Source organism: Chiloscyllium punctatum, chromosome 8 (genome assembly GCF_047496795.1).
Source record: "Chiloscyllium punctatum isolate Juve2018m chromosome 8, sChiPun1.3, whole genome shotgun sequence".
Taxonomy (NCBI): Eukaryota; Metazoa; Chordata; class Chondrichthyes; order Orectolobiformes; family Hemiscylliidae; genus Chiloscyllium; species Chiloscyllium punctatum.
This window is the reverse complement of record NC_092746.1, coordinates 51822384-51849235: the sequence shown is the minus strand read 5'-3', so window position 1 is coordinate 51849235 and position 26852 is coordinate 51822384. Positions and strand designations below refer to the sequence as shown.

Genomic DNA, 26852 nt, shown 5'->3' with positions numbered 1-26852 from the left:
ATTTCATGATACAAAAGCCAAAAGGTGTGGTAATGGATGCAATAAACAGGCAAAGTTATGTCCAGATGTTTTGTGCATAACTGTATAGCAGTCAGCTGAGTATAAGAACAAGCCAGTAGGAAAAATCCCAGAAAAACTCTACAGAACAAGGTGGAAACCGATAACACATTAAAAGGACCTTTGGCCCAATGAGTCTGCACTGGTCAAAAACAGCCATCTATTTTAATCCCATTTTCCAGCACTTGATCTATAATCTTGTATTTTTGTGTTTTGCTATCGCAAGTGTACATCTAGATACTACTTAAATGTTCTGAAGATTTCTATCTCCTGCCCCTTATTTTAAATCTATGTCCCTGGTCATTGATCCCTCTACCAAGGGCAAAAGTTTCCTTCCGTCAACCTTATGTTGCACATAATTTTGTACATCATAATCGTGTTCTCCTAAATCCTCTCTGGTCCAAGGAAACCAACTCCAGTTGATCTAATCAGTCTTTGTAAGCTTAAACTTTCCAGCCCAGGCTCATCCTGTAAATCTCCCCTGCACCCTCTCCAGTGGAATCACATCCTTCCTATAATATGGATTCCAGAACTGCATATAGAACTCTAGCTGTAGCCTAATCAATGTTTCCGAACACTTCCAGCATTGCCTTCTTGCTCTTAAACGCTATACCTCGACTAATAAAGTATCCCATAAGCCTTCTTAACCACTTTATTGACCAGTCCCATTTCATTCAGGGACCGGTGGACATACACACCAAGGTCTCTCCAATTCTTGGTGCTTCACAAGGTGCTATCATTCATCTTGTATTCCTTGGATCTTTAGTTGTTGAATTCAAAAATGAGTGTTTAGTCAGAACATAATATGCTATTCTTTGATCTTGTATCAAACTGCTTTGGAATATTTTCGCACTCCATAGACTGAAAGGTCAGAGCAGTGAATTAAAATGACTGGGGTTATACTTGGGGACTGAATGGAGATGTCACACAAAGCAGTCATGGTTTGCCTCCCCAGAGTACAGGAAATCAAATTGTGCAACATGAATACAGTATGCTCCATCGAAAAGCAGTACAAGTAAATTGCTGTTCCACCTGGAATTGATGTTTGGGCCTTAGTTGGCAGAAAAGGGGAAATGATCTCCCACTCTTGAGCATAAGAGGTATAGTTAGTAAGTTTGCAGATGACACCAAAATTGGAGGTGTACTGGACAGTGAAGAAGGTTACCTCAGCTTACAATGGGATCTTGACCAGATGGGTCAATGGGCTGAGAAGTGGCAGATGGAGTTTAATATAGATAAATGTTAGGTGCTGCATTTTGGGAAAGCAAATCTTAGCAGAACTTATACACTTAATAGTAAGGTCCTAGGGAATGTTGCTGAACAGAGACCTTGGAGTGCAGGTTCTTCGCTCCTTGAAAGTGGAGTCACCGGTAGATAGGATAGTGAAGAAGGCGTTTGGTATGCTTTCCTTTATTGGTCAGAATATTGAGTAAAGGAGTTGGGAGGTCATGTTGAGACTGTACAGGACATTGGTTAGGCCACTGATGGAATATTGCTTGCAATTCTGGTCTCCTTCCTATTGGAAAGATGTTGTGAAACTTGAAAGGGTTCAGAAAAGATTTACAAGGATGTTGCCAGGGTTGGAGGATTTGAGATATAGGGAGAGGCTGAATAGGCTGGGGCTGTTTTCCCTGGAGCATTGGAGGCTGAGTTGTGATCTTATAGAGGTTTACAAAATTATGAGGGGCATGTTTTAGGATAAATAGACAAAGTCTTTTCCCTGGGGTGAGTGAGTCCAGAACTAGAGGGCATAGATTTAGGGTAAGATGGGAAATATATAAAAGAGACCTAAAGGGCAACTTTTTCACTCAGAGGGTGGTATGTGTATGGAATGAGCTGCTAGAGGAAGTGATGGAGGCTGGTACAATTGCAACAATCTTGCTGATGGAATTTGGATCAGAGGTAGGTTTGGTTTGTTCGGGATAGAAGGTGCAGACAGAAGAGCTTCCGTGGAGATAAGGTCAGTGACATAATGGCTTTATATTCAATAATGAAGTCGTGGTCCATGAACTGGAGGGTTGCCTTTCGGCCTCTGCTAGGTAAAAGTCAATACACAGACAACAATTGGGGTAATGAATGAACATGAATAGAGAACTGATTCCTAAAGTGTAGGAATAAATGAGTCTTTTTCTGAGGGGCAAGTGGTGATTGATGGGTTATCGCAGGGATCAGTGCTTAGACCCCAGCTATTTACAACGTATATCAATGATTTAGGTAAGGGAACTAAACATGATATCTCCAAGTTTGCAGATGACAAAAAGTTGAGTGTGAGACGGAATTGTGAGAAGGATGCACAGAGGCTTCTATAATTAGACAAGTGAGTGGGCAAATGCATTGCGGCTGAAGCATACTATGGATAAATGTGAGATAATCCACTTTGGTAGCAAGAAAAAGGTGATAGGTTGGAAAAGGGATGGTGCAACAAGACCTGGGTCCTTGTACAACTATTGTGGAAAGTAAACATGTGAATGCAGCAGGTGCTGAAGAAGGCAAATGATGTATTGACCTTTGTAGCGAGAGAATTCGAGTATAGGAGCAGGGATATCTTGCTGCAAATATATAGGGTTGTCGAGGGAAAGCACCTGGAGTATTGTGTGCAGATTTGGTCTCTTTATCTGAGGAAGGATGTTCTGGCTATGGAAGGGGATATAACAAAGGTTTGTCAAATTGAATCCTGGGATGGCAGAAATGAAGTACAAAAAGATACTGGATCGGTTAGGATTATATTCACTGGAATTTGGAAGAATGAAGGGAGCTCAGGAACCTCTCAAATTCTAACAGGACCAGACAGGGTAAACGCTGGAAGGATGTTCCTGATGACCGGGCAGTCCAGAACCAAGGGTCAATATAGAGTATGACATTTAGGACTGAGATGAGAAATTTCTTCACACAGTGTGGAAGAGCTTGTCAAATTCTCTGCCACAGAAAGAAATTGAGGCCAAAATGTTGAATGTTTTCAAGAAGGAGTTAGATATAATTCTTAGGATCAACGGGCATAGCATACAATGTACTAAAGATATTAGTTAATATTAAACTTTTTGGCAACTACTAAACATAAAGCCAACAGCTTGAACTGATGTTGCATACCAAGTGCATTGTTGGCTGGTTTCAGTACATAAAATTACAGAAACAAATTATTTGTGGACTTAAAAGATATTCCAGCTCTTCCTTCACCTTTGTGCCCCTATAGTCTGAAGACCATCAGACATAGATGCAGAAGTAAGTCATACAGTCCATCAAGTCTGCTCCAGCATTCAATGAGATCAGGGCTGATCTGATAATCCTCAACTCCACTTTTCCTTTCCGCTCCCCATTCTCTTGTTGAATAAATATCTGTGTACCTCAGCCTCAAATAAACTTAATGACATAGCCTTAACAGTCATCTGTGGTAAAAAATTTCTTAGCGCCTTCAACTATCTAAACCCAATTATTTTAATTTTAATTTTTATTCCTTTCACCAATACCACTTTCATTATTTTAGAATCAATTTATCCATGCATTATGTGCCATCAATTAAAATACATTTTCTTGCTCTTCTGACCACAATTATCATTTTGCTAAGTAGGTGTACATGTCTAAGACTCACTCTTCAGTTTCTGTCTTATCTCCAAGAGGAAGTTGTCAATAATTAATTTCATCTACACTTTCTTTTTGCTTTATATATTTCATATAATGACACCTGTCCTTATCTTTTTACTCCAAGTGGCCATCCCATTAATTCAAAGTTTGTGAGAAGATTTGTAGCTCGGGTGCTCGTTGTTGTGGTTCTGTTCGCCGAGCTGGGAATCTGTCTTGCAGACGTTTTGTCCCCTGTCTAGGTGACATCCTCAATGCCTGGGAGCCTCCTGTGAAGCGCTTCTGTGATGTTTCCTCCGGCATTTATAGTGATTTGTATCTGCCGCTTCCGGTTGTCAGTTCCAGCTGTCCGCTGCAGTGGCCGGTATATTGGGTCCAGGTCGATGTGCTTATTGATTGAATCTGTGGATGAGTGCCATGCCTCTAGGAATTCCCTGGCTGTTTTCTGTTTGGCTTGTCCTATAATAGTAGAGTTGTCCCAGTCGAATTCATGTTGCTTGTCATCTGAGTGTGTGGCCATTAAGGATAGCTGGTTGTGTCGTTTCGTGGCTAATTGGTGTTCATGGATGTGGATCGTTAGCTGTCTTCTTGTATGTCCTATGTAGTGTTTTGTGCAATCCTTGCATGGGATTTTGTACACTACATTGGTTTTGCTCATGCTGGGTATCAGGTCCTTCGTCCTGGTGAGTTGTTGTCTGAGATTGGTTCTTGGTTTGTGTGCTGTTATGAGTCCTAGTGGTCGCAGTAGTCTGGCTGTCAGTTCAGAAATGTTTTTGATGTATGGTAGTGTGGCTAGTACTTTGGGTTGCGGCATGCCGTGGCCCACAACACACTGCAGCACACCAGAACTGCAAAAAAGGAAGAAGAACACATATACAATGTATTCGCCAAAAACGGATACCCACGCAATTTCATCAACAGATGCCTAAGGGAAAGACAATGGAACGAGGACATGCCACAACCCAAAGGGCTAGCCACACTACCATACATCAAGAGCATTTCCGAACTGATACAAATCACTATAAATGCCGGAGGAAACATCATAGAAGCGCTTCACAGGAGGCTCCCAAGCACTGAGGATGTCACCTAGACAGGGGACGAAACGTCTGCAACACAAATTCCCAGCTCAGCGAACAGAACCACAACATCCCATTAATTATCATTCTATCTGATTCAGATTCAGAGGAACTATACTGTCCAATTTCTTTGAAAAAAGTTTTAATAATATTTTTAAAACAGATCAAAAGTTACTATGTGGTTCCAAACATTAAAAAATACAAATTTTCCTAAATGCTTCACCAGAAACTCTCACTGATGATGTCACCTACTATGGTGATGAAACGCCTGAAAACAAACCTTCCAGCTCAGTGAGCTAATTTATATACTTAGTAACTTTGTAGATTATGCTCAACTTTCCCTTCTTTGAAAATTATTCCAAATTTAAATGTGGCAACAATACTCTTTGCCTTTTTTTTGTTAAGTACAGGCTTGGCAGTGTTGTTGGACTGACAGGTTTATTATTCATTAATTAATTTATTCCCAAACAATCTTTCCCTTTTTTTTATACAAATTAAATGATGTTTATTAATCTCAATTTCAGAAACACTTACGCCTGGGCTTGGTAGTTTTCTGTAAAGAAAGCAAATGGCCTGATTAGTACAGGCCAACTCTGTGAAAGTATTTTGTTTTGAGGTCCATCGATAAATCCTTGAATATGCAAGGCTATCTGCAAGGCGCCTAGGCCTTTTGCTGTATCACCAGGTGCTTCTTCAGATCTATTGAAGTTACAAAAATAAAAACCGCTATGGCTTTGGTTCGCAGCCCAATGAGTTTGTAACATCTGATCATTTTTGTAAACTTAGAAACCAAAACCCAGTCCTTTCCAAAATCAAACATTAGCCACACGGAACGGGAGGTAAGATTTTAAAAGGCTGTCAACAGAAAAAGTTAATTCTCTGCTGTTCTGAAAGAGGCAGGGTAAACTACTTACCCAATGACATCTTATTGTAATATTTCACACTTTGTTTTAGGTTTTTCTCACTCCTCTTTAGATTTTTTTCTCCTACAAGCTAGAACAAATGCATGTATGTTGAAATTGATTATATGCTAAACTCCAGTTTGTCTGTTGGTTTTGGAATATGTCGAACTTCACCATCGCAAAAAATTCATTTTTACAGCACTTAGAAGCTTACTATTTAAATGGAGGTCAATGCTATTCACAGAAAAAAAAATCACTTGTTAAACTCTTTTGATCAAGCCTATTTTGAATCTGTGATGTTTGCGGAATCCCCTTTTGATGGGGAAGCATCGTCAACTATGTTTCCAAGGTTAACTACCTCATTTTGTGAGGTAATACTTACAGTTGCTGTCTGGTCTTGACACATTTGATTTTAGCTAAATCAGGGGAGAAGTCTGTTTTATGTTCCATTTATAAATCAATACCCAGTATATCCAGTTGCAGCTTTGGGTCTGCTCACAGTTTTTTTACTCGTATAATACAATGCCATTGTATGGGACACTACTTACCTGCAGTCACCATTTATACCCTGCAGCTTTTTTTAACAAATCCCTGCAGCTTGTTATTTTCTTTATTCATCTATAAAGCACACAAATGAGTACTGTACGCTAGCTTGTTCTGAACTCTTTTGTTCCTTTCATGATCTCTTTCAAAGGTTTGTCAAGGACACATTCATAATGACTGTTGCATACCTCTGCAATATCCAGTACTGCTTCCACTACCCATGATCCTAACATTTTCATTAAACTCTCTATCAGTTGTATATTAAATATCCCAATGTCACCTTAACTTCAGAGGCTCCTCCTTCTCGATGTTCAAAACCAATAAAATCTCGACTCCTGTAAGACCATCCCACTTATCATCTTCTGGGGTTACTTCCCCCGCTACACTCCAGCAACATTTTTACTTACAAGTAGTCTAGCCTAATCTGTGCAGCTTTGACTACTGTCTGCAATCATATAACAGCCCTCTAGCATGGCTTTGCCTCCTCTACTCACCACCTTCTGTCCTGAGGCCTCCCCTAAGCTTCTTGAGATAATTGAACAGAATTTTCTCAGGTAGGCCTTTCAGTGGCTGGTAAATAAAATGTACTCACCCCATTTCAGAGGTAACGCAAGGACCTGGTACAATTCTCCTGCTTGACTACACCACTGTTGGTTTTAATTTCCTACACAAACCACAGGAGAACTCATGATAACCTCAGGGAGAGACTCTTAAATTGGCAAACAAAACTTTGTCCGATATTCTATCTGGCTGTATCCAGCTCTGCCACACCTCTGCTCAATCTCTGCCCCATAAAAACAACAAACCATTAATCTTTATCCTCCCACAAATATTGTTTATATTTCATTCTTATACATTAAACAAAATCCTCCGTCCAAGGTCTTTCTGTTATCACAAGAATCTGTTTACACTCTCAGGTTTGCTCTCAAGGCTGAAACAGACCTGGTGTGGAAGATTCCCCTCCTGTCATTGGCGTGGACCCTGATTGTGCTGGTGGGTAGCACGGTGGCTCTGTTGGGCAGCACAGTGGCTCAGTGGTTAGTACTGTTGCCTCACAGTGCCAGGGACCCAGGTTTGATTCCACCCTTGGGTGACTGTCTGTGTGGAGTTTGCACATTCTCCCCGTGTCTGTGTGAGTTTCCTCCGGGTGCTCCAGTTTCCTGCCATAATCCAAAGATGTGCAGGTCAGGTGGCTTGGCCGTGCTAAATTGCCCAGTGTTCAGGGATGTGTAGGTTAGGTGCATTAATCAGGGGCTAATTTAGAGGAATAGAATGGGGGAATTGGGCTGGGTAGGTTACTCTATGGAGGATCAGAGTGGACTTGTTGGGCCAAATGGCTTATTTCCACACTCTAGGGATTCTATGATTCATGCTACTGAAATGTAGCTTACAGTGTGAACTTATAAGATTTGATCTTATTCCTGTTGTCACTCTTTAATTCTCAGCACAACATTTAGATTAGAGGAGGTGCACAAGCTATTTACATTTACCTATTTTATATGCAGAGTGGTAAATGTATCGAATGAGCTACCAGTGGAGTAAAAAAGTGTGAAAGAAAACAAAGTAGAAGGGAAGAGGCATACCACACACAAAATGTTAACTTGGTTTCTCTCCACACATGCTTCCAGACCTGCAGAGTTTTTTCAGTGTTCCCTGTGTTTGTTTCAGAATTGGATGTTTATTGGAGGGAGTGGGAAATAGGATATTGGTTTTTGGGATCAGCCACATGGAAATGTAATTTGTAATGTTCCGAAAAGTGTTAGTACTGTATTTATATTTGTAGTTACAGGATACGAAAAGCCCTGTTGTTGCTCCTTCGCTGCCGACGTCAGAATGGGGACAATGTTGACAAGACATGGAAGCAAGAGGTGGCTGCCTTCACCATCCAACTAGCCTGGAGGAAGAATCTCAGTGGCAATATCGTGAATGTTATTTCCAGAAAAAGCAACCAAACATTCAACAACTGGAGTTCCTGTGCACGGACAGCTAAGCAACACTCAGTGTTAAAGCAAATTTATGGTAACTTGCTTTCAACAATTTCATCTTAATAAGGTTTATATCTGCATGGAATGGAAAGAAGGATTAAAAAGGGAAGATTGAATCTCGTTAAAAGTATTATCCTCTTTCTTTCAGGAAAGTGAATGGCGTCCTGAAAATTAGACAACCAATAAGTACAAGCAGGCTCATTGATTTTATGCCATACATAAATTAATATGTACCTGAGTAAAGGCGTTAATTATTGCAATGTAGCAGTTGCTATTTATAGAACTTGTGAGCTTTGTACAAGGAATTAGTTGTGTTTTTTTGTTTCATTGTCAGGGAAACCTCAGGAAGAAAAAGGGTACATTTCACAACAATCATCACCTTTCAGAAATGGTCATATCTCTGTCCAGAAAACATGTAAGTACATTTTGTGTTGTTAGATACAACAATGTTGCCACAGCTTGGTTGAAGTGTTGCCATTTCCTTCAAGTATTCAGAATTGCGTTTTTAAAAAATTTCAGATATTAAATCTATTGAAATCTGCATCAAATATTATTGTTTAGTGTCAGTTTATGTTTCACCGCTAGCTATCCTAAGGCATTCCTAACATTAAATTAATAATAGAAGCATTAGAAGAGAAGACTTGCATCTATGTGGTGCCTTTTATGAATTCGGTGCAGCCAATGTAAATGTAGGTAGTATTCTCAGAACTCACATTTTTTTTCATGGAACCATGGGATTTTCAGTGTTCTGCTTAGAAGGCAGATCATCTAAAATATGACAGCCCCATTGCAGCACTGAGATGTCAAATAAGATTATTTATATAAATCTCTGGAGTGGGCCATGGAGATGTAACTTCATGACACAGATGTGAAAGTGAACTAAGACTAACATTGTCTGTACTATATATTGTAGCAAGTATAACACCTGAAGTGTAACAGTCTCTCTTGAGGTTTACTGATGTGGATTTCAAATTTATTCCTTAAGCAATTTAATCTGTAATCTTCTGGCAATCAAAAAGGTGCCCAGAAAATGAAATTTTCAAATAAATTTTCAAAGGTGGACTGTCAAAACATTCTTTTATTCCTTTAGAATGATAGATTCTAGGAACAACGGTAATGTCACTGAACTGGCACTTCAGAACCCCAGGCTATTGTTCTGAGGACATAAATTCAACTCCCACCATGGCAGATGGTGAAATTTGAATTAAAAAACAACTGTAATTAAAAGTTAGCCTAATGAAGACCATGTAACGACTCTGAATTCTCATTAAAACCCATTTATTTCACTAATGTCTTGTAGGGAAGGAAACATGCCATCCTTAACTGGTCTGGCCTTCATGTGACTCCAGACCTCCTGCAATTTGTTTGACCCTTAGCTGCCGTCTAGGCTTTAAGAGATAGATGATAACACTAGCCTGGGCAATGACATCTATATCCCATGAACAAGTCATGGAATGGGGATCTTCATTGGGGGCTCCAGGTTAAACAGAGGTGTTCTCTTTAGCAGAGAGAAGGTTAAGTGGAAATTTAATAGAAGTGACAAAATTATGAGGAATTTGGATAGAGTAGATAAGGAGACACTGTTTCTACTAACAAGGTGGTCATTAATCACAGGACATGGATTTGAAACAATTGGTAAAGTATCTAGGAGACTGGAGATTTTTGTTTCATGCCACATTATGATTTAGATTTTTCTGTCTGAAAGAATAGTGGAAGCTTATCCAATTGGTAACTTGCAAAATGAATTGGAAAATTACCTTAAGCAGCAAAAGAGTGGAGAATCGTAAGTATGAATGATGCTATCCTTTGCTGTTATTGACAATGTTAGAGCTACATCCAGCAAAAAAGAACTAAAAAGATAAAGACAGAGAAAATAAATTATGAAAGCAAACTGGCAAATAATACAAAAACTGACAATAAGAGCATCTTTAAATATATAAAAAGGAAGAAAGAGATTAAAGTAATATTGGCCCATAAGAAAATGAATCTGGGGAGACAGTTGTGGGGAACAAGGAAATAGTAAGTGGGCAAAAAGTTGGCAAATGGAGTATAATGTGGGAAAGCATGAAGTTGTTCATTTCGGAAGGCAGAATGAAAGAATAGAATATAACTTAAGTGGAGAAACACTGCAGAAAGGGATTTGGGGATATTTGTGCACAAAATGTAGAAAGATAGAACACGTGCAACAGATTATCAGGAAGGCTAATGGAAAGTTGGCCCTTATTTCAAGGGTGTTGGAGTATCAGACTAGAAACGTTCTACTGTAACTGTACACGGTGAGGCCAAATCTAGAGTACTCTGAGCAGCTCTCCTTATTTAAGGAAAGATATCATTTCATTGGAGGCAGTACAGAGACAATCAGGAGAATAATCTCCAGTATGGAGGTATCTAATGAGCAAAGGCTAAACAGGTTAGGGTTTTACTCACTGGAATTTAAAAGAATGAGAGATGATACTTCGCTGGTCACAGGTGAAGTGCCAGATGACTGGAGGTTTGCTAATATGGTTCCTTCAATAAGGGCAGTGGGATAGGCCAGTTTAATCTGGTTCTGGATTAGTGGTGCTGGAAGAGCACAGCAGTTCAGGCAGCATCCAAGGAGCAGCAAAATCGACGTTTTGGGCAAAAGCCCTTAATCAGGAATAAAGGCAGTGAGCCTGAAGCGTGGAGAGATAAGCTAGAGGAGAGTGGGGGTGGGGAGAAAGTAGAGTATAATAGGTGAGTGGGGGAGGGGATGAAGGTGATAGGTCAGGGAGGAGAGGGTGGAGTGGATAGGTGGAAAAGGAGATAGGCAGGTAGGACAAGTCCGGACAAGTCATGGGGACAGTGCTGAGCTGGAAGTTTGGAACTAGGGTGAGGTGGGGGAAAGAGAAATGAGGAAACTGTTGAAGTCCACATTGATGCCCTGGGGTTGAAGTGTTCCGAGGCAGAAGATGAGGCGTTCTTCCTCCAGGCGTCTGGTGGTGAGGGAGCTGCGGTGAAGGAGGCCCAGGACCTCCATGTCCTCGGCAAAGTGGGAGGGGGAGTTGAAATGTTGGGCCATGAGGCGGTGTGGTTGATTGGTGCGGGTGTCCTGGAGATGTTCCCTAAAGCGCTCTGCTAGGAGGTGCCCAGTCTCCCCAATGTAGAGGAGACCACATCGGGAGCAACAGATACAATAAATGATATTAGTGGATGTGCAAGTAAAACTTTGATGGATGTGGAAGGCTCCTTTAGGGCCTTGGATAGAGGTGAGGGAGGAGGTGCGGGCGCAGGTTTTACAGTTCCTGCGGTGGCAGGGGAAAGTGCCAGGATGGGAGGGCGGGTTGTAGGTGGCGTGGACCTGACCAGGTAGTCATGGAGGGAATGGTCTTTGCGGAAGGCGGAAAGGGGTGGGGAGGGAAATATATCCCTGGTGGTTGGGTCTTTTTGGAGGTGGCGGAAATGTCGGCGGATGATTTGGTTTATGCGAAGGTTGGTAGGGTGGAAGGTGAGCACCAGGGGCGTTCTGTCCTTGTTACGGTTGGAGGGGTGGGGTCTGAGGGCGGAGGTGCGGGATGTGGACGAAATGCGTTGGAGGGCATCTTTAACCATGTGGGAAGGGAAATTGCGGTCTCTAAAGAAGGAGGCCATCTGGTGTGTTCTGCGGTGGAACTGGTCCTCCTGGGAGCAGATATGGCAGAGGCGGAGGAATTGGGAATACGGGAAGGCATTTTTGCAAGAGGTAGGGTGGGAAGAGGTGTAATCCAGGTAGCTGTGGGAGTCGGTGGGTTTGTAAAAAATGTCAGTGTCAAGTCGGTCGTCATTAATGGAGATGGAGAGGTCCAGGAAGGGGAGGGAGGTGTCAGAGATGGTCCAGGTAAATTTAAGGTCAGGTTGGAATGTGTTGGTGAAGTTGATGAATTGCTCAACCTCCTTGCGGGAGCATGAGGTGGCGCCAATGCAGTCATCAATGTAGCGGAGGAAGAGGTGGGGAGTGGTGCTGGTGTAATTACGGAAGATCAACTGCTCTACGTAGCCAATAAAGAGACAGGCACAGCTGGGCCCATACGTGTGCCCATGGCTACCCCTTTGGTCTGGAGGAAGTGGGAGGATTCAAAGGAGAAATTGTTAAAGGTGAGGATCAGTTCGGCCAAACGAATGAGAGTGTCGGTGGAAGGGTACTGTTGGGGACGTCTGGAGAGGAAAAAACGGAGGGCTTGGAGGCCCTGGTCATGGCGGATGGAGGTGCAGAGGGATTGGATATCCATGGTGAAGATGAGGCGTTGGGGACCGGGGAAACGGAAGTCTTGGAGGAGGTGGAGGGCGTGGGTGGTGTCTCGAGCGTATGTGGGGAGTTCCTGTACTAGGGGGCATAGGACAGTGTCGAGGTAGGTAGAGAGGAGTTCAGTGGGGCAGGAGCATGCTGATCTTCCGAGGACTCCTTCGCCCACCTCCAACACACCGCCTCAACCTGTCTACCCCCCACCCCTACTCCGACCTCTCACCCTCACAACGCGCAGCCCTCCAATCCCTCTGCTCCAATGCCAACCACATCATTAAGCCAGCGGATAAAGGGGGCGCAGTGGTAGTCTGGCGCACTGACCTCTATACCGCTGAAGCCAAATGCCAACTCGAGGACACCTCTTCCTACTGCCCCCTTGACCATAACCCCACCCCCCATCACCAAACCATCCTCTCCCAGACCATACAGAACCTCATCACCTCAGAAGATCTCCCACCCACAGATTCCAACCTCATAGTCCGGGAACCCCCCCGGTTCTACCTCCTTACCAAGATCCACAAGCCTGACCACCCTGGCCGACCCATTGTCTCAGCATGCTCCTGCCCCACTGAACTCCTCTCTACCTACCTCGACACTGTCCTTTCCCCCCGAGTCCAGGAACTCCCCACATACGTTCGAGACACCACCCACGCCCTCCACCTCCTCCAAGACTTCCATTTCCCCGGTCTCCAACGCCTCATCTTCACCATGGATATCCAATCCCTCTACACCTCCATCCGCCATGACCAGGGCCTCTAAGCCCTCCGTTTGTTCCTCTGCAGACGTCCCCAACAGTACCCTTCCACCGACACTCTCATTCGTTTGGCCGAACTGGTCCTCACCCTTAACAATTTCTCCTTTGAATCCTCCCACTTCCTCCGGACCAAAGGGGTAGCCATGGGCACACGTATGGGCCCAGCTATGCCTGTCTCCTTGTTGGCTACATAGAGCAGTTGATCTTTCGTAATTACACCAGCACCACTCCCCACCTCTTCCTCCACTACATTGATGACTGTATTGGCGCCACCTCGTGCTCCCGCGAGGAGGTTGAGCAATTCATCCACTCCACCAACACATTCCACCCTGATCTTAAATTTACCTGGATCATCTCTGACACCTCCCTCCCCTTCCTGGACCTCTCCATCTCCATTAGTGACGACCGACTTGACACTGACATTTTTTACAAACCCACCGACTCCCACAGCTACCTGGATTACACCTCTTCCCACCCTACCTCTTGCAAAAATGTCATCCCGTATTCCCAATTCTTCTGCTCCGCTGTATCTGCTCCCAGGAGGACCAGTTCCACCACAGAACACACCAGATGGCCTCATTCTTTAGAGATCGCAATTTCCCTTCCCACGTGGTTAAAGATGCCCTCCAATGCATCTCGTCCACATCCCGCACCTCCGCCCTCAGACCCACCCCTCCAACCGTAACAAGGACAGAACGCCCCTGGTGCTCACCTTCCACCCTACAAACCTTCACATAAACCAAATCATCCGCCGACATTTCTGCCACCTCCAAACAGATCCCACCACCAGGAATATATTTCCCTCCGCCTTCCACAAAGACCATTCCCTCCGTGACTACCTGGTCAGGTCCACACACCCCTACAACCCACCCTCCCATCCTGGCACTTTCCCCTGCCACCGCAGGAACTGTAAAACCTGCGCCCACACCTCCTCCCTCACCTCTATCCAAGGCCCTAAAGGAGCCTTCCACATCCATCAAAGTTTTACTTGCACATCCACTCATATTATTTATTGTATCCTTTGCTCCCGATGCGGTCTCCTCTACATTGGGGAGACTGGACGCCTCCTAGCAGAGCGCTTTAGGGAACATCTCCGGGACACCCGCACCAATCAACCACACCGCCACGTGGCCCAACATTTCAACTCCCCCTCCCACTCTGCCGAGGTAATGGAGGTCCTGGGCCTCCTTCACCGCCGCTCCCTCACCACCAGACGCCTGGAGGAAGAACGCCTCATCTTCTGCCTCGGAACACTTCAACCCCAAGGCATCAATGTGGACTTCAACAGTTTCCTCATTTCCCCTTCCCCCACCTCACCCTAGTTCCAAACTTCCAGCTCAGCACTGTCCCCATGACTTGTCTGGACTTGTCCTACCTGCCTATCTCCTTTTCCACCTATCCACTCCACCCTCTCCTCCCTGACCTATCACCTTCATCCCCTCCCCCACTCACCTATTGTACTCTATGCTACTCTCTCCCCACCCCCACCCTCCTCTAGCTTATCTCTCCACGCTTCAGGTTCACTGCCTTTATTCCTAATGAAGTGCTTTTGCCCGAAACTTCGATTTTGCTGCTCCTTGGATGCTGCCTGAACTGCTATGCTCTTCCAGCACCACTAATCCAGAATCTGGTTTCCAGCATCTGCAGTCATTGTTTTTACCTAGTTTAGTCTGGTGCCAGTGCTTGGGAAATTATTGGAAAAAGTTCTGATGGACAGGACAGGGACAAATCAACTTATGGAAAGGTAGGCATTGATTAGGGACAGTCAGCATGGATTTGTTGGAGGGAGATCCCATCTGATTAATTTCATTGAAAAGGTGACTAAATATATTGATGAGAGTACTGCAGTTGATGTGGTTTACATGGACCAGTAAGGCCTTTGAATAGGTCCCAAATGGAATGCTGGTCCAAAGGTAAGAGCCCATGGGATCCAAGACAAGTTTGCAAACTCGATCTTAAACTGACTTGCAAATAGGAGGCAAAGTGTGAGCAGAAGGGTTGCTTTTGTGTTTGGAGATCTGTGACCAACGGTGTCCAGTGCTGAGACGCTTGCTGTTTGTTGTGTACCTTATTGCCCTGGATATGAAAATAGACGGTATAATGTGTAGTTTTGTGCAGCTGAAACAAAAATTGGCAGTGGTATTCGTAGTGAGGATGATCTCTGTCTTAAGTGTGATTTTGATCAGCTGGTAAATTGGGCAGAGCAATGATAGATAGAATTTAATCCTGATAAGTGCAAGGTGATGCATTTTGGGAAGTCCAATAAGGGAAGGATTTACACAATGAATGGTAGGCCCGTAGGGTGTACTGAGAAGCAAAGGGACCTTGGTATACAAGTCCATAGATGCCTGAAAGTACAGGGTGGTGAAGATGGTTTATTGATTGCTTGCACTCATTAGCTGTTGCATAGAATTTAGGAATAAGGAAGTCTTGTTGCAACTTTAAAACATTGATTAGGCGACAGATGGAATACTGTGTGCAGTTCTCATTGCCACAGTATCAGAAGGACATGATTACATTGAAGATAGTGCAGAGAAGATTCACTGCAATATTGCCTGTGATGAAAAGCCTCCATTCTGAGGAAAGACTGGTTATGCTGGCTTTGTTTTCACAGAGGAGGCTGTGGGGGGATTGGATTGAGGTATACAAAATTATAGGGGAAATGGTAAGAATCTTTTCTTCATGACAGACGTGCCTAAGATCAGGGGGCATAGATTTAAGATGAGGAGCAAGTGGTTTAGAGGGGATCTGAGGAAAAATAATTTTTCACCCAGAAGGTAGTAGAAATATAGAACAGGTTGCCTGAGAGGGTAATGGAGGCAAGTATGTAAGAGGCATCTAAACAAGCTTAGTAGTCTATGACCAAATGCAGGTAAATGAGATGAGTTTCTTTGTTGCTTGGCATAGATAAGGTGGGGTTGATAGCCCTGTTTCTATGCTGTACAACTGTATTATCTCATTGGAACATATAGGATTCTTAAGGGGCTTGGCAGGGTAAATTCTGAGAGGATTATTGCCCGTCATGGAAGAGGCTAGGACCAGAGGATATAGTCTTAGAATGTAAGTGTAACGATTTAAGACTGAGATGAAGAGGAATTTCTTCTTTCAGAGGGTTGAGTTTCTTTGGAACTCCTTGATGAAGAAAGCTAATGGGGTGGAGTTCTTGTGAATATTTTAGGCTGAGATAGATTCTTAATCAATAGGGAATTCATGAGTTATTGGGGAAAATGCAGTAAACTGGATATGAGGAATGTTGGTTCAGCTGTGATGGAGCTAGCTAGGGGAATCTTTATTCTTATTTCTTACGATCTTTGTGGTATTCAGTGTTGTTCATATGTTAACTTTAGCCTTTTATTTTTATCAATCCTTGGAGTTTCCAGGGTAGATTTTTCCTCCTAGAGTTAGCACTGGTTTCCTAAGCACAACCTTAAAGAAAACAAGGTGTTATTTCAAATAACACCTTCACATTAGATGAGTAATATAATTTATAATTGTAAATATAATTATAGTTGATATATAATTCCTTGAAAATAGCATCACAGATAGACAGGGTGGTTAAGAAGGCATTTAGCCCACTTGTCTTCATTGCTCAAACCTTTGAGTACAGAAGTTTGGACGTCATGTTGAGGTTGTACAGGATGTTATGAGACCTCTTCTGGAGGACTGTGTCCAGTTTTCAGTTATAGGAAGGATATTATTAAACAGGAGGGAGTTCAGAAAAGAATTACCAGGATCTTGCCGGGAACGGAGAGTTTGAGATATAAAAATAGACTGGAAAAGCTGGAGCATAGGAGGTTAAGGGATGACATTCAAGTTTATAAAATCACGAGGAGCATAGCTAAGGTGAATGACAAGGGTCTTTTCCCAGGGTAGGGAAGTTCAAAACTAGGGAGTATATTTTTAAGGTGAGAGGAGAAAGATAAAAAGGACATGAGAGGCAATTTTTTCTTTACACAGAAAATGATTTGTGTGGTGGATGAACTTCCAGAGAAGGTGGTAGATTCTGGTAAAGTTATAATCTTTCAGAGATATTTATATACGATCATGAATAGAGAAGGTTTGGAGAGATATAGGCCAAGCACAGGCAGGTATGACTAATTTATTTTGGGAATATGGTCAGCATGAACTGGCTGGACCAAAGGCTCTGTTTCCATGTTGTATGACTTCATGAGTAATCTAGAGCAAACGCATAATCTTAAAATTAGGCCTGTGCTGTTTACACATAAAATGAGAGAGTACATTTTAGCACAAAAGGTAGTTAAAAGCTCAAACTCCCTTCCTCAAAAAGTCTGTGGATGCTTGACCAAGTGACATGCTCAAAATTGAGGTCAACTGTTGGCATAGGGTCTTGAGCAAAGTGGAACAATAAGCTGGTAAATGGACTTGATATAAAAAAACAACTATGATGTAATAGAATGATGGAACAGGCTCAAGCCGCCGAATGGCCTCGTCTTGTTCCTAAGTAAACTGGGTTCATTAGAAGCACTGTGATATTGAATTGAAAAATTCCCTTTTAAAAGCTTAAATTATACTGTTTATCTCCTAATTTAATTGTGAAAGGTGAGCTTTTAAAATATCATTTTTTGTATTTTGCATTTTAAAATGGAGGGATATAGATGTGGATCAGTTCTGTGAAATATTTTGAAAAGCAAGAAGTCATTAGGAAATTGTGATCAAAATACATTAGATCTAAAAGAAGATACGTGATTGCAGTCATAGAGTCATAGAGATGTACAGCATGGAAACAGACCCTTCGGTCCAACATGTCCATGCCGACCAGATATCAAGTGCCTAGGATCCCTGTGGCTTTAACAGATGCAATGTTTATACTGTTGGGTGTATTATATGCAGTGTAATCACATCAAGGCAATTAGATTTGTTTAGACTTTAGTTCAGAAGAATCTGGAGTTCAGTTCAGAAAGTACATTATGTAGTAATTGGAACAAGGTCATGAAATGTGTGTTTCCTGATTGGAGCTGTTTACCGGTCCAGGCTGGGAGCCCTGCCTGACAGATATAAAGCGGAGTCATAGAGAGGTGTAGCAGGGAAACAAACAACTCGTCAATGTCGACCAGAAATCCAAACTTAATCTAGTCCCATTTATCAGCACTTGGCCCATATCCCTCTAAACCCTTCCTATTCATATACCCATCCAGATACCTTTTAAATGTTGCAATTATACCAGCCTCCACCACTTCCTCTGGCAGCTCATTCCATACACGCATCACCCTTTGCATGAAAAGTTGCCCCTTGGGTCCCTTTAAATCTTTCCCCTCTAAACCTACACCTTCTAGTTCTGGATTTCCCCACCCTAGGGAAAAGATCTTGTTTATTTACCCTATCAATACCCCTTTGATTTTGTAAACCTCTTTAAGGTCACCCCTCAGCCTCTGATGCTCCAGGGAAAACAGCCCCAGCTTATTCAGCCTCTAGGTATAGCTCAAACTCTCCAACCCTGGCAACAACCTTGTAAATCGTTTCTGAACCCTTCCACAAGTTTCACAACATCCTTCTGATAGGAGGGAGACCAGAAATGCACACAATATTCCAAAAGTGGCCTAACCAACATCCTGTACAGCCGCAACATGACCTCCCAACCCCTATACTTGATGCTCTGACCAATAAAGGAAAGCATGCCAAACACTTTCTTCACTATCCTACCTACCTGTGACTCTACTTTCAATGAACTATGAACCTGCGCTCCAAGGTCAGCAGGTTCAGCAACACTCCCCTGGACCTTACCATTAAGTGTATAAGTCCTGCCCTGATTTGCCTTTCCAAAATGCAGCACCTCACATTTATCTAAATTAAACTCCATCTGCTACTCCTCATCTCATTGGCCCATCTGATCAAGATCCCATGGTACTCTGAGGTAACCTTCTTTGTTGTCCACTACACCTCCAATTTTGGTGTCACCTGTAAATTTAATAACTATACCTCCTGTGTTCACATTCAAATCACTTATATAAATGATGAAAAGCAATGGACCCAGCACCGAACCTTGTGGCACACCACTGGTCACTGACCTCCAGTCTGAAAGGCAATCCTCCACCGCCATCCTGTCTTCTACCTTTGAGCCAGTTCTGTATACAAATGGCTAGTTCTCCCTATATTTCATATGATTAAGCCTTGCTAAGTCAAAAAGTGTGGTGCTGGAAAAGCACAACCGGGCAGGCAGCATCTAAGGAGCAGATCCAAGATGGATGTTTCAAGCAGAAGCTCTTCATCAGAAATGCTTATCTCATTTTTAAAGACTTCCCATTTCCCATTACTGATGAAGAGCTTCTGCTTGAAACAATGACTCTCCCGCTCCTCAGATGCTGCCTGACCAGTTGTGCTTTTCCAGCACCACACCTTTTGACTCTGATCTCCAGCACCTGCAGTCCTCACTTTCTCCCATCTAACCTTGCTAACCAGTCTACCATGAGGAACTTTGTCGTACGCCTTACTGAAATCCATTTGATCACACCCACTACTCTGCTCTCATCAATCCTCTTCATTACTTCTTCAAAAGACTCAATCAAGTTTTTGAGACATGATTTCCCACTCACAAAGCCATGTTGACGATCCCTAATCAGTCCTTACCTTTCCAAATACATTTAAATCATTCCTTCAGGATTCCCTCCAACAACCTGCCCAACACTGATGTCAGGCTCACTGGTCTGTAGTTCCCTGGCTTTTCCTTACCTCCCTTCTTAAATAGTGGCACGTTAGCCAACCTCCACTTTTCCAGCACCTCATCTGTGACTATTAATGATAGAAATATCTCAGCAAACACAGTAAACACTGATGCAGAATATTTGTTTAGTATCTCCCCAAGCTCCTACATTTCCACAAATAGGCTGCCTTGCTGACCTTTGAGAGGTTCTATTCTTTCCCTAGTTACCTTTTTGTCCTTAATGTATTTATAGAATCCCTTTGAATTCTCCTTAACTCTATTTGCCAAAGCTATCTCATGTCCCCTTTTTGCCCACCTGATTTCCCTCTTAAGTATACTCCTACTGCCTTTATACTCTTCTAAGGATTAATTCCATCTCTGTTGTCTATACCTGACATATGCTTCCTTTTTCTTAACCAAAACCTCAGTTTCTCTAGTCATCCAGCTTTCCGCAAACCTATCAGCATTGCCTTTCATCCTAACAGGAATGTACTGTCTCTGGACTTGTATTATCTCATTTCTGAAGGCTTCCCATTTTCCAGCTGTCTCCTTTCCTGCAAACATCACCCTCCCCCAATCAGCTTTTGAAAGTTCTTGCCTAATATCATCAAAATTGGCCTTCCTCCAATTTAGAACTTCAGCTTTTAGATCTGGTCTATCCCTTTCATCACTATTTTAAATCTAATAGAACTATGGTTGCTGGCCCCAAAGTGCTCCCCCACTGACACCTCAGTCACCCCAAGAGTAGGTCAGAGTTTTGCACCTTCTCTAATAGGAACATCCACATAGTGAATCTGAAAATTTTCTTGTACACATTTAAAAGTTCCTTTCCATCTAAACCCTTAACATTATAGCAGTACCGGTCTGTTTGGAAAGTTAAAGTCCACCCCCCTTCCCCATAACCACCCTATTATTCTTGCAGATAACTGAGATCTCTTTACAAATTTCTCAATTTCCTGCTGACTATTGGGGGTCTATAATACAATCCCAATAAGATGATCGTCCCTTTCTTATTTCTCAGTTCCACCCAAATAACTTCCCTGGATGAATTTCCAGGAATATTCTCCCTAAGCACAGCTGTAATACTATCCCTGATTAAAAACGCCACTCTCCCTCCTCTCTTGCACCCCCTTCTATCCTTCCTGTAGCATTTGTATCCTGGAACATTAAGCTGCCAGTCCTGTCCATCCCTGAGCCACGTCTCTGTAATTGCTATGATATCCCAGTCCCATGTTCCTAACCATGACGTGAGTTCAATTGACTTCCTTGTTAGGCCTCTTGCATTGAAATAAATACAGTTTAATTTATCAGTCCCACCTCATTCTCTGCCTTGTTCCTGCCTACCCTATTTGACTCACTCCTTTTCCCAACTTTACCAGTCTCAGATTGATCTCTTTCCTCACTGGCTCCTTGGGTCCCACCACCAACTTTACTTGTTTAAATCCTCCAGAGCAGCTCTAGCAAATCTCCCTGCCTTAGTACCTTAGTCCTCTTCCAATTCAGGTGCAATCCATCTTTCTTATACAGGTCACTTCTACCCCAGAAGAGATTCCAATGATCTAAAAACGTGAACCCTTCTCCCCTGCACCAGCTCCTCAGCCACACTTACATCAGCTCTATCCTCCTATTCCTACTCTCACTAGCCCATAGTACTGGGAGTAATCCAGATATTACTACCCTCCTTTTTAAACTCCTGCCTAACTTTCTATATTCTCCCTTTAGAATCACATCCTTTTTGCTTCCTATGTTGTTAGTTTCGATGTGTACAACACCCTCCTGCTGACTCTTCTCCCCTTTCAGAACATTCTACACTCTCTCCGAGATATCCTTGACCCTGGTACCAGGCATGCAACACACCATTCTGATTTCTCGTGCCCCGACGAGAGAATCCCCTATCACAATCAATTGCTTGGAACCTGATGTACCCCTCATTACATTAGAGCCAGTCTCAGTAGAGAAACCTGGCTGTTTGTGCTACATACCCCTGAGAGTCCATTACCCCCTACATTTTCCAAAGCAGCATACTTGCTTGAGATAGGAATAGCCACAGGAGACTCGCACACTATCTGCCTCTCTCTCCTACCTTTCCTAGAGGTAACTCATCTACCTGACTGTATCTGCTGTTTTTCTCCCATCCTATAACTTCCATCCATCACAATCCCTAGCTCTTATAAATTACTCATTGCCTCTAACTGATCCACGCAATTGGATAGAATTCGTAACCAAAGACACTTCCTGCAGACATAATCATCAGTAACATGGAAACGCTCCCTGATGTCCCACATCACTCTACTAAACGCCATCTTTGCCCCTTAACAATTTACAGACCTAGAAAATAGCACCGTCTTATTGCTTTACAAAAGACAGGCTAAGTTAGTATCTATGTTTTATATTTTTAAAATGTAGTCAAGAGACAGATCTCCATAAAACATATAATCGAAAATGAACCCAGTGTACTCAGTACTGAAGATTTACATCAAGGTTAGCTTTTCCTGTACTGGGAGCTCTCCCACACAGGTTCCTCAAAGGTCAGCCGAGAATTATGCTGTTTGTTAATTTTTCCTAGACCCACTCTGATGTCCAGAGATACTTGAACTCAAACAGCAAAGGCACTAACTGTGCTGGGTTCACTGCTGTGACAGACAGTAGTGTCGGTTTCTTTCTCTGACTATGTGGTCTTTGCCTTTGTTTGTCTTCCTCCTTTTAAAAGTGCCGTTGTTTTGATCTTTTCTCCCCAGAAGTTCCAAAACAATGCAACAGCTTATGAAGCAGTAATTGCTGCTCCTGGAATTAGAGGAAATCACCTCCAATACCTAATATACCTCAAAAAAGGAACAGCTCTTAAAGCCACATTTATTTTCCCATCCTCCATCTTAGGTTACCCAATGTCGGAATTCTGTTCACTCAAAGTCTGTGTCATGTATTATGCACATGTAAATAAAGGGTGACTTGGTAATGGGGTATTGGCCTTCATGGAGTTATTTCAGTGGCAACGAGAGAAAAACATGTCCCTGAAGAGTTTGCTCGCAACAGTCATCTTTGATTTGGGGTAAGGGTTTCTGGTATTGGGGTGCTGTGACTCATTTGATCCCACCATCAAAGTCTAGACCCAATATGTGGAAAGAATGCCCCAATTTCATTTGCCTGAAAAAAATAATGCAGACGAAAAGCAATGAGTAGTTCTCCTGACAGTTTGTGGACCCGTAGCTTTTTTGGTTACTCGAAGCCTAACCATCCGTGAAGTACAAGATACTATAACTTTTCAAGAATTGACGGATTTAGTTAAGGAATATTAAGACCCGAAGACTCCTCTAATTCTGAGACACTATCAATTTTACTTGGCAGTTTGAGAACTGGGAAAATCCGTATTAGGATTTTTGATGAGGTTAAGACAACTGACAGAGGCATTCGATTTTGTTTTACCCCTTCATGAGATACTGAGAGACCCTTTGGTATGTGGAATTAATGATGTGACCATATAAAAGCACCTATTAGCTGAAGCTCAACTAGACTTCAACCAGGCACTACAACTGTCATTAGGAAATGCGGCAACTGGAGCATGAGTTGTAGGGTATGCCTGAAGGAAGTGGACACCCCCCTTAAGGTCAGTTGAGCTCAGGGAACATCACTGGAGTGAAGATAATTATATAGCCTAACTCAGGACATTTCCTGAACAGAGGGACTCTGGGTCCAGTGGTCTGGTGGAAAGACCAGTTCAAACTTTCAAGGCAGTCTTACAGAAACAGCCTACAGCTTTTCTCAATGCCAAACTGTCCTGGTTCCTGCTTGATTATAGGACCACAGGGACAGGTCCAGCAGAGTTCCTACTGGGGAGAAGACTCACACCTGATCTTCTCAGATCATGGGGGTGAGGTGAAACAGCATCAGGAATGCCAATGCCAGGCACAAAACTCCTCTAAGCGAGAGAGACAGTTTACTTCAAGGGATGAAATTTGGATTCAAAACCACATGAATGGCCCTGCATGGAGAAGGGGCATGGTCGATGCAAGGTCGGGTCCACATATAAAGTTTGGGTAGGAGACGTCGTGCTGAACAAGCACAAGGACCACATAAAAGCTGCAACCTCTCAAAACATACCCGACCCCGGAGAACATCTGGCAAGGCTGTCAGAACCCATGGGTTCTCCCCATCTGCCCAGGGTCTGAGGATGAGATGGACATGACAGGTGTCACAACCTTGACACTGTTATCACCTGAATTTCTTCTGAGACGCTTTTGACAGAAGAAGCAGGATATGGTGGCGTGCACTCCCCCAATATCCGAGGCAGAGTTGGAGAAATCGGACCTGGTGTGAAAACATCCCAGGAGAAATTACAGGAAAAAGAACAGGCCTACGTCCTAGCAGTTGGAGGGGAAGGGATGTAGTGATTGGAATGAAGTCAGCCAGGTAGACCACATAGAATATGAGTTTCCTGATTAGTGCTGTAAACCTGGTCCAATCAGGGAGCCCTGGCTGACAGATATAGACATGAGTGACAGGGGTTCTGTTCACTCTAAGAGCCAACTCTGAGCTAACTGAGTTAGTGTTAATATCCCCGTGTAAATAAAGGGTGTCTTGGTGATGGGATACCTGCCTTTGCGGAGTTATTTCACGATGGTTTCTCCAAACAAGGAAACCAAGTTTTCCCAATTCAGTTCAGGAATCAGTCACCTCAACAAAAGTAGTTTTTAGGCTATGAAGGTTCCAAACCAGGACTGTTTGAATAGAAATCTTCAAGTTGTTAGAACTGAGGAAGTTAGACCATCAAAGATGTGAGAGATTCATGGCATCAGACCAGATAAGCAGTTCAAATAAAGATTTAAAAAGCTGAGATAGAATTGATTATTCTTTGGGACTAAGTCTCTGTAATGGATGGTGTTGAGAAACAGGTTGAAACTTTAGATTGTGGTATTTGAAGAGAAATTGATTTGAAATTGAATCAACTATTGATATTTCTGAGTTGAGATGATACCTATTGTTAAAAGCTATCTTGAGAATGTAACTTTAAAAAAGTTCTGGGACTTACATATGAAGGAACCAAAACTAACATGATACTTCTAAAAGATGAAAGACCTAAGCTAAACTTGTTTATTATTACATTCCATAACACTGCAATCCTGTTGATATAAAGTTGCTGTGTCTTATCATTCTGCTCCACAACCACCTAATGAAGAAGCAGCATTTCGAAAGCTAGTGCTTCCAAATAAACCTGTTGGACTATAACCTGGTGTCGTGTGATTTTTAACTTTGTTCACCCCAGTCCAACATCGGCACCTCCAAATCATTGATATTTCATGTAGCCATGTGATTGAACAACAAGCATATTTACATTGAGGTAAATAATTTTAAAACTATAATAATTGGACAGAATAAACAGTGAATCTCGCAGTAATTGAGGTATATATGCCAGTTTATCAAGAGTGCCAGTACAAAAGGTGCTGGTTAAAACAAAGTTTGTTGTATATGTCAAGCTTATTATGTTTTCTTTTGCTTGTTTTGTGTAACAAACTAATGTTAGGTTGTTAAAGAACATCAGTGCTGATTATATTTCAAACTCATAACTTGATCACCTAGAGATGAGAGAGAATCTAATTATTGTTTTCTTATTCCTGTGCTCCTCAGTTATGCACATTTTATGAACAAATATATCGTGGAACTAGAGAGGCTATCTTGGGTGGGGAAGGAATTGGTCATCTCTGGCTGTGATTGTCCCTTTTACTCAGCAGAAAAAAGAAAATGTTCAGTGACATTGATAAGTGACACCAAAGTCTTTCTTCTGCAAATCACCAAACTGACAGCTGGATTTTCACTCCTGGGCCAACCACCCAAAGCCCAGAAAATTCACGCTTGATGCACCAGTCCCAAGACAAATCATTCCAAATTGCTAAATTCACTTTTGGTGGATGTGGGTGGGCTTTTACTAAGAACATGCTAACTTTATAGTTACTTTTGCATATCTTCACTGGCCATGAAAAATAAGTTTTATATTTGTTCAATGTTAAGTTTCTCCATCATGATTAAAAGAATTCCATGTTTTTGTAATCCAGTTTGAAGTTTGTTTCCATTTATATTTTAATTTCCATTTATATTTTCTATATGTATATCCAATTCAAATAATTTAATTTCATTGTCTAAAATGTGAATTAAAAATGAATAATTTCAGTGTCGTTAACCTCCTGGATTGCTGTGTGTGAATATTTCAATGTGATTGGCTGTCTACCTGCTTGCTGACATCACTGTTACTGCATGGCAAGAGATCCTCTTGACCTGGTGCCTGGTTAAAACTGTCATCAGAAGTGGCAAAAACAACACAAAGATTACAAGATCGTTATAAGCAGTTCTGTTCCTAGTTTACCACTGACTATAAAATCCCACTTTACACATCAGAATACGATACCTTCATAGATCATTTAGATAGAAGAAAGATCCTTTGAGGAATATATACCAAGTGTCTTCCCCATTCAGTTGTGCACATCTCAAACCATTGGGTGCAAAAAGTTTTAGGTGTTTAATTTATGATTAACCCATCAGCAAATAAATGATACTCATAATGCAAGAACGACAGACTTTAAGATCAGCTAAATAACTGTCAAGTAAAAAAAGGTAAATAGAACTGAGTTTACAGGCTTAATCTGAGCCATAAATCTTCATGCCTCAAGGATGTTGTTCCTTTTTAGCAGAATGATATGAAACATTGATCTATGTATTTGATCTTCAGATCCATCCTTATTCAGTGATGCAACTTGACAAAATCTCACTAGGAGGATAACAATGAAGAGACAAACTATTTATTCCTATTAATGTTACTTTCTTTAATTGATTAATGTTTCATATGTCTTGTTACTTTTCTCCTCCTCAGTTTCTTTATCAGGAATGAAAAACATTATCCTCTTGTGGCTCTATCCTCTCCCCTACCCCCAACGTGCTTACATATTAATATGGCATAATGTACGCATAGTAAAGGTGAAGAAAATCCTATGATTTGACATGTTGAGACAGTTTATCTCTTGTTTCAAAACTAATCAAGAAGATAATATTAGAGGACGTGGAATATTGGCAAA

The 26852-nt window shown here is 42.3% G+C and overlaps 1 protein-coding gene across 12 annotated transcripts in view; it reads left to right on the top strand.

The window, feature by feature from the left end:
- The window catches only part of invs (inversin), a 282226-nt gene that overhangs the window by 227740 nt on the left and 27634 nt on the right, over positions 1-26852 (top strand). For 11 of the 12 annotated variants that reach the window (XM_072575544.1, XM_072575542.1, XM_072575547.1 and 8 more), the window contains 2 exons: positions 7938-8173; positions 8474-8554. In XM_072575544.1, coding sequence (XP_072431645.1) covers positions 7938-8173; positions 8474-8554 — 317 coding nt within the window. Of the gene's footprint in view, positions 1-7937; positions 8174-8473; positions 8555-22529; positions 25777-26852 lie in introns of those variants that run through there. The other variant, XM_072575548.1, reaches the window with a different exon arrangement.